The sequence below is a fragment of the Populus nigra genome, chromosome 8 (assembly GCF_951802175.1).
Source record: "Populus nigra chromosome 8, ddPopNigr1.1, whole genome shotgun sequence".
NCBI classification, from domain to species: Eukaryota; Viridiplantae; Streptophyta; class Magnoliopsida; order Malpighiales; family Salicaceae; genus Populus; species Populus nigra.
Window position 1 is genome coordinate 20,095,062 of NC_084859.1, and position 8,636 is coordinate 20,103,697.

The following is an 8,636-nucleotide window of genomic DNA, read 5'->3' on the forward strand; positions in this document are numbered from 1 at the left end:
AGTTGAGTTTATAACGTTGTTGCTCCTTGTGTTGCTCAAGATGGCATGTTTCTACACCCGGATGGAGATCGGTTGAATTCTCTTAAATACTGAATATTTACTAGGATTGTAAAGACCAATATACTATGCACTTTTCTTTAGGAAAGAAACAATTGTTCTTATAAATTGAAGTATAAAGAATACTTATAAATAATAAGTAGGTATTTGTTATAAAACATGTATATTAAATTAATTCGCAAGAGAATTCTATATAGAGAAATCACTTATGTTTATGTAAAGATTCATATGATGATTGTGTACGTGATCATTAAGTTATTTTATATAGAGTTTGTTATGCTTTGATCTTCTTACATATTATCTTAATCGAGATAATAAAAGGGCAGAAATTGAATATAACATGAATTATATAAAAGTACTTGATTCATCATTTTAGATAAATTAAAAAAAATATTAATACAATTATTATATTTTAAAAATTAAAGATTAACATATAATTAATACAAAAATTATAATTCTAAACGTAGAAAAATCAAGTTAACGTTCAACTCTAAAAGTTGAAATTTGAGCAACAAACATGGCAACCTGTCAAATGTTTAGGTGAATATGCAATGTTTTTGTCCCTTAACGACTCATTTTCTTCGTTCCAGTATCTGAACAAGAATGATATATACTTTGGTGATGACAATGCATCAAACTTTGATTGGAAAAATAAACAAATCTGGTGAAGGCAAGCAGCTAACTGGTGTATTCAACTTAGATGATCACGACATTGAAAGGCTCGATCTTGATTGATGATTGCAAGGGGAAGTTTTCCTCTCCATCTTCTCGAATAAACTATGATGCTCCCACACCTAGTTGATGCTTCCCTCTTGATGAATAATAGTTATTAAATCGGGCGTGATGCTACAAATTGACTTAATAATCTACAATTTTAAAATTTAATTAAGATTCATTTTAAATTATTTTGGACATTGATTAGGCCAATCCAATGAAAAAATATCGGATCAATTCCATGATTTTCTTTTGAAACTTTGTTTTAAGAAATTTGTTTTAAGAAATTTGTTTTCTTAATTTTTATGAATGAAAAGAAGATTTTAAGGCAAGGGATGATTGGGTGATAAATGTTCAATTTATAGAGACTCAATAGAGAAATAGTTTTGTTTGGGTATCCAATTGACAAATATGTGATAATCGAGGGATAGATATGTTTTTTGATCAACTTTTCACGGCCGCTAAATCTAATTGTAACTGACCCCCGTTTTAGCGGGACCTTTTTTATTTATTTATTTATTTCCCTCCGTCTTTGGATTTGTAATCCCTGCAAAGACTACAGATCATGGAATTTTTTTTTGAGGCAAAAGAGAAAGGTGTCGCAGCCATTGTTTCAAGCTCATCTTCCATAATGCATGCTCCAGGTTCAAATATTGATTTTCTTCTTCAATCCAATTTCATTAGTGGGTTCTGTGGATCGTTGCACTTGGTTTTGTTACTTGCTTTATGTGTCTCGTTTTTGTGTAAGAAACTCAGCAGGTGGGGTGATGGAGAGGGTTCTTCAGAGATGTTAATGATGAAGAGGAGGTTTTCGTGGTATAAACTGACCTTGGTCTGTTGTTTGGGTGTCTCGGTTTTTAATTTCATCTCGTGTTTGTTGAGCTACTTTTATTTGTATGGAAATGTTTTGTCTGATGGTGAAATAATGACCCTTTTGGATTTAGGGCTTAGAACACTCTCTTGGGGTGCACTTGTTGTTTATTTGCGTACCCAGTTCTTTAACTCAGGTGAAAACATGTTCCCTTTGTTTTTGAGAGTTTGGTGGGGTTTCTATTTGGCTATTTCTTGTTACTGCTTTCTTGTAGATGTTTTCATTCATCACAAACACGGGTCTTTGGACATAGAGTGGTATTTGGTGTCTGATGCGGTCTCTGTGCTTACTGGATTATTTCTTTGTTATGTTGGGTTTTTGAGAAGTGATATTCAAGATGTACTTGGAGAACCCCTTTTGAATGGTGATTCTAGTTCGATTAATAATTTGGAGACAAGTAATTCTAGGGGGGGAGATACGGTGACTCCTTTTGGAAATGCTGGTCTTTTCAGTATTCTCACCTTCTCTTGGATGAATTCTTTAATTGCTGCTGGCAATAGGAAAATTTTAGACCTTGAAGATGTTCCTCAACTTCACGGTGTTGACAGTGTGGTTGGAGCTTTTCCAGTTTTTAAAAATAAGCTTGAGTCAGATTGTGGAAGAGCTACCAGGTTCAAGCTCGCGAAAGCACTGTTTCTGTTAGTTTGGAAAGAAATTTTAAAGACAGCTTTATTGGCGTTGATACACACGTTATGTTCTTATGCTGGTCCCTACCTTATCGACGCTTTTGTTCAATGCCTTGAAGGGCGAGGAGAATTCAAGAATCAAGGTTATATTTTGGCTTCCACCTTTGTGGCCGCAAAGCTTGCTGAGTGCCTCGCACACAGGCATTTATCTTTTAGGTTGCAACAAATTGGAACAAGGCTCCGTGCAGTAACAGCCACGATGATTTACAACAAGAGCTTGACCATTTCCTGTCAGTCAAAGCAGGGGCATTCAAGTGGAGAAATGATCAATATTATGACAATTGATGCTGATAGACTTGGCATCTTTAGTTGGTACATACACGATCCATGGTTGGTCATCTTGCAAGTTTGTTTGGCCTTGCTGATACTGTACAGAAATTTGGGACTGGGGTCGGTTGCTGGCTTTGTTGCGACAGTAATTGTCATGTCGTTAAACTATCCTTTCGGAAGATTAGAGGAGAAGTTTCAAGACAAGTTAATGGAATCAAAAGATAAACGAATGAAGGCAACCGTGGAGATTTTGAGAAATATGAGAATTCTCAAGCTTCAGGGATGGGAAATGAAGTTTTTCTCTAAGATTCTTGAACTCAGGGAAGAAGAGACACGGTGGCTGAAGAAATACTTCTATAATTCAGTAGTGATCAATGTTGTCTCTTGGGCTACTCCCACTGTTGTGGCTGTGGCCACCTTTGGTACTTGCATGCTAATGGGAATCCCTCTTGAATCAGGGAAGGTCTTATCTGCACTCGCAACATTTGGGATTCTTCAATCCCCAATCTATAACCTTCCCGATACAGTTTCTATGCTAGTTCAGACAAAGGTTTCTCTTGACAGAATTGCATCTTTTCTTTGTCTTGATGACTTGCAGCCTGATGCTATAGAGAAGCTTCCAGGAGGCAGTTCTGATACAGCAATTGAGATTGTTGATGGAAATTTCTCTTGGGATTTGTCTTCACCCAGGGCAACATTGAAAGATATAAACTTCAAAGTGCTCAATGGTATGAAGATAGCTGTTTGTGGTACTGTTGGTTCAGGCAAGTCGAGCTTGCTTTCCTCCATTTTGGGAGAGTTACCCAAGATCTCAGGGACACTCAAGTTGTGTGGGACAAAGGCGTATGTTGCTCAGTCACCTTGGATACAGAGTGGTAAGATAGAAGAGAACATATTGTTTGGTAAGGAGATGGACAAAGAAAGGTACGATAAGGTACTTGAAGCATGTTCCCTGAAGAAGGACCTGGAAATCCTCTCATTCGGGGATCAAACAGTTATTGGTGAGAGGGGTATCAACTTGAGTGGTGGACAGAAGCAAAGAATACAGATAGCACGTGCTCTCTACCAAGATGCCCAAATCTATCTATTTGATGACCCTTTCAGTGCCGTGGATGCTCATACTGGATCTCATTTGTTTAAAGTAAACAATCCCATCTTCCTTGAAACCATTGCTTGCAGTGGACGCTAACTTTTGCTTTCGATTTCTGTAGAAAAAATTACTAGTCCAGATAAAAGCACCACCCTTTGTTTTAATTTTCCTTTTAGTTGCTTCCTCTTTTATTCTTCTTTTCGTGCCTAATTAAAAAAAAAAGAAAACAATTGGCATTTCTCTTACAATATACTTGTTCGATTTTGCATGACAGGAAGTTTTGCTTGGTCTTTTAAGTTCAAAAACTGTTATTTATGTTACTCATCAGGTTGAGTTCTTATCCGCTGCTGATGTAATCTTGGTGAGTAATATGCATTTGTTTTGCTTCATTGCTTGTGGGATTATCATGTCTCCTATAGTTTCATTTGTTTCAACTGTACCTTCTGGTTAGGTCATGAAAGATGGAAGGATCGTGCTGGCCGGGAAGTATGACGAAATTCTCAATTCAGGATCTGATTTTAAGGTACTTGTAGGTGCACATAAGGCAGCTTTATCAGTTCTGGATTCCAGACAGGCAGGAGCAGTTTCCGAAAATGAAAGTGTCAGAGACAACAATGGAGGCGAGAACAGTACTGATAGGATTGTACATAACGAAGGAAATAAAGATTCACAAATTGGTAAAGCAGATGAGGTAGCCGAGCCACAAGCACAACTCATTCAAGAAGAAGAGAGAGAGAAAGGTAGTGTTGGGTTTCAAATCTATTGGAAATATATCACAACAGCATACGGAGGAGCTCTGGTGCCCTTTATATTACTGGCACAACTTCTCTTTCAGATCCTTCAAATTGGTAGCACTTATTGGATGGCATGGGCAACTCCTGCGACAAAGGATGTGAAACCTGCTGTTAGTGGATCTAGACTGTTAATCGTCTATGTATCTCTGGTTATTGGAAGTTCTTTTTGCATCCTGGCTCGAGCCATGCTTCTTGTAACAGCAGGGTACAAAACTGCAACTCTACTATTCAACAAATTGCATCAGTGCATTTTTCGTGCTCCCATGTCCTTTTTTGACGCGACCCCTAGTGGACGAATCATTAACAGAGTAAGCAATTTCAGTGTGTCTTGTGCTCTTTATATAAGTGATTATAATTAATTAGGGGAGAGTACCATGTTCAGTATTTTTACCTCATTGATCTATTTCCTCTCATTTAGGCTTCTAAAGATCAAAGTGCACTAGAAATGCAAATTCCAGATCTAGTTGGGGGTCTTGCCTTCGAAGCAATCATGCTTCTGGGAATCATAGCAGTGATGTCTCAAGTGGCATGGCAAGTTTTTATAGTTTCCATCCCTGTAATTGCTGCCTGTATCTGGTATCAGGTACTCCTTGTTTCTTTAAACACTCATTTAGTTTTCCGAGCTCTACTTCAGTGCCCAAAATCTAATAATATCATTAGATCTCCTGATGTTTCTTATACTTTCTTCATTTGTCTCTTAATTAGTGTTTCTTTTTCCCAAGTTTTTTGAAACTTGCATGAAAATTAAAAAAATAGTGTCGAGGGCATGCAATGAGATGTAGTCCCTGTTTCATCGTGACAAGTAATATATCTTTTATAAAAAATATATATTTTGAAGTCATTTTAACCCAGAAGCACATCACCAATATCCTTGAAATACCCTAAACGAATCCATTAACTCAAAATATCCAAAAACATGGAATCAAGCCATGTTAGATTTATCTTCCTTGGCTTAGATTTATTTTTTCAAGCAACATTGAGGCTCTAAACAACCACTATTATGCCCTTCTCATCTCATGGAATCCGTGGAGACCAAAAGCATCTATTTTGATGGTCGTAAATGACTTGAACAGTGACCTTCTCTTTTATCATTGAAATCCGGTGACCATCCTCTCTTTAATCAGGGACTGAAAAATACTATAAATAAACTTTTATACCAAAATTGATTTTTTTTTAAATCTAAAGGGACATAAAATGTCTAATTTGTTTTGTTTTTAAAGTTTGAGAATCTAAGTGTATTTTTTAAAAAATTTCTGGCACACCACCCATCTTTGACGTTGTTTTCATTTTAGTTCATTTTCTTTTAATTCCACTATTGCCTAAGAAACCGGAAGTAATTGATGTTCAATTATGATTAAATTGCTCAAAATAAAACTTCGAGGATCAAAATAAATTATTGAAAAATGCAAAGTATGTCTACAATGTTTTGTGTTTGTGTGAATTGTGCGACTGAACAATGAAAGAACACGCATTTTAGAGTTTCTTATTATAATGATTTAGCATTTAGAAAGAGACGAGTTCTAACACATTTCTTGATGCATGCAGCAATATTACATACCTGCAGCAAGAGAGCTTTCACGGTTGAGTGGAGTATGCAATGCTCCAGTTATCCAAAATTTTGCAGAAACAATTTCAGGAGCAACAACGATCAGGAGCTTTGATCAAGAATCAAGATTCCAAGAAATAAATATGAAACTAACAGATGCATATTCTCGGCCCAAATTTCATAATTCTGCTGCAATGCAATGGCTTTGCTTCCGCATGGATATGTTCAGTTCTGTTACGTTTGCTTTCTGTCTGTTTCTTTTAGTCTCTTTTCCAGAAAGAACTAATCCAGGTAGGCAGTTCTTGTCTTGTATCTGTTCTTTATTTCCATTCCTATTGTCAACCAATGATTGAACCTGAAATACACGTTTTTTCTTTTCTTTTTCGTAGCCATTGCAGGCTTAGCTGTTACATATGCGCTTGAGCTACACATGGCACAATTTGGGTTGATATGGAATTTCTGCATTTGTGAGAACAAACTCATATCAGTAGAGAGAATTCTTCAGTACATGTCTATTCCTGCTGAGCCTCCTCTTGTAATTGAATCAAAGAGGCCAGACCATTCTTGGCCATCACATGGTAAAATTGATATCGATAATCTACAGGTAATTTTGTTTTGTTTATTGCTCCAATTGGCAGGCATTATTTTTATGTTACTAATGGCCGGATACGGTGCAGGTCCGATATGCCCCGCACATGCCACTGGTGCTGCGTGGTCTCTCATGCACTTTCCCAGGAGGGAAGAAAACTGGTATTGTTGGGAGAACAGGCAGCGGTAAATCTACTCTCATACAGGCTCTTTTCCGAACCGTTGAACCTGCAGCTGGTCAGATTATGATTGACAGCATTGATATCTCACTGATTGGCCTGCATGATTTAAGGTCAAGACTGAGCATTATTCCCCAGGATCCAACCATGTTTGAAGGGACTGTTAGAAGTAATCTGGACCCACTTGAAAAGTACACAGATGAACAGATCTGGGAGGTGTGTTGTCTCTATTATGTTAGCTAAATGAGGGGTGTGTTGATGCTGTTATACACGTTCCTGTGTGTTTCTTCTTAGAATTGATGTTCAGTGTTTCAAGGATTGGTGATTGAAACATAGCACAAATGCTAACTTAAATTTGTTATGATCCCAGGTTCTGGACAAGTGCCAACTTGGAGATGAAGTTAGGAAAAAGGAAAGGAAGCTGGATTCCACAGGTTTGTCTTTCTCACCAATCACCGCTGCCCCATTTTTATGCACATCTTTTTAAATGGCCATCCTGGATGGCAGTGCAGTTATCGAGAATGGGGAGAACTGGAGTATGGGCCAGAGGCAGCTAGTCTGTCTTGGGCGTGTGCTCCTCAAGAAAAGTAAGGTGTTGGTCCTTGATGAAGCTACTGCCTCAGTTGACACAGCCACTGATAATCTTATTCAGCAAACACTCAGGCAGAACTTCTCTGACTGTACAGTGATAACCATTGCACATAGAATAACCTCTGTTCTTGACAGTGACATGGTTTTGCTTCTAAGTCATGGTGAGTATGGATACTTGATGTAGCATTGCCTGTAAATGATATGCATCCTCGATTTTCTGAAGTATTTGCAATCATGTCTCAGGTCTCATTGAGGAATATGATTCGCCAACAAGGTTGTTAGAAAACAAGTCATCGTCATTCTCCCAACTTGTAGCAGAGTACACAGTGAGGTCAAATACCCATTTCGAGAAATCAACTGGATTAAATTTATAGTTATGTTTATGATTATATGCAATTGTATTCTGCAAAATTATATGTAAACTATTATATCAGCAGAGGGTACAATAAGCTGAAATGTTTACTGTCTTTAAGTCAATTGCATTAAGGTTTGGTTGATGTGAAAGAATGTATTATGTTGATGATTGCGAGATTGTCCAATGAATTGAGCAAATAAGGAAACACTATGAAGCTAGCTATCAAAGAATGTCTTATGATGTTAGCTTATTCTCATACCCAAATCTTTATTTCAGGTGAAATTTTTTTATGAGTTCTTCTCCTTCCTCCCTCTTGTTTCTTATTGTTTTTCTTTGTTGTTGTTTTATATACATTGATCATTGCTGGATTAGTTAAGAATCCAATTCAAATGATGTATCTAGTCCTCAATAACAAAGGGCAGTAGATGTTTCTCGAACAAATACTGGGATGGAATGTGGTTTGGAAAATTCCGGATAATTTTAAATAATTTAGCCTACCTGAAAATGACATCTCAAAATGATATAAATGGGAGTGGAGTAGAAAAGGCTCTGAAATTATCTCCGTAGCTTTAAAATGGTGTCGAAGTCGATGGCTGCTCCCCTGTTTGCTGTACCTTCTACAACCTTAGATACTGGAGCATTATGCAGAAGAAGCATGGTATGTGTATATCGTTGGCTTCCGGATAACCCTTCTTTAGTCTGTTCTTCTCACGGCTGGTTTGCCTTTGCTGATAGAGATCATGTTTATCTCCCTTTCCTCCGATGCTACCATGCTAAATATTTTCATGCTTGGGGTATTCTTGAAAGCCTTCCGGTGAAACAGAATGCCTTTTCCTCATCCCCACACTTGACAAGGCAATCTTCTTCGTATTATGTTACAGCCATCATGGATTCA

At 37.4% G+C, this 8,636-nt stretch overlaps 1 protein-coding gene across 2 annotated transcripts; it reads left to right on the forward strand.

The window, feature by feature from the left end:
- The first annotated feature begins 1,258 nt into the window (after positions 1–1,258).
- LOC133700757 (ABC transporter C family member 3-like) lies at positions 1,259–8,031 on the forward strand. Of its 2 annotated transcripts, XM_062124410.1 has the most exons (10): positions 1,261–3,739; positions 3,963–4,049; positions 4,140–4,790; positions 4,901–5,065; positions 6,028–6,319; positions 6,418–6,632; positions 6,706–7,011; positions 7,166–7,229; positions 7,308–7,547; positions 7,630–8,031. In XM_062124410.1, exons 1-10 carry the CDS (start codon positions 1,337–1,339, stop codon positions 7,758–7,760), a joined length of 4,554 nt encoding a protein of 1,517 aa, XP_061980394.1. In that variant the 5' UTR covers positions 1,261–1,336; the 3' UTR covers positions 7,761–8,031. The 2 variants fall into 2 exon arrangements, with proteins under 2 accessions (XP_061980395.1, XP_061980394.1); XM_062124411.1 differs by lacking the exon at positions 7,630–8,031 and having other exon boundaries at positions 1,259–3,739; positions 7,303–7,501.
- Positions 8,032–8,636: the final 605 nt, after the last annotated feature.

What these genes read in the sequence shown, in the direction of transcription:
- LOC133700757 (XM_062124410.1), top strand. Translation starts at nt 1,337, where the DNA reads ATGGAATTTTTTTTTGAGGCAAAAGAGAAAGGTGTCGCAGCCATTGTT. An exon ending in CAGATGAACAGATCTGGGAG is followed by an intron (nt 7,012 to 7,165) that starts GTGTGTTGTCTC and finishes TTATGATCCCAG; the next exon opens with GTTCTGGACAAGTGCCAACT. An exon ending in AAGGAAGCTGGATTCCACAG is followed by an intron (nt 7,230 to 7,307) that starts GTTTGTCTTTCT and finishes ATGGCAGTGCAG; the next exon opens with TTATCGAGAATGGGGAGAAC.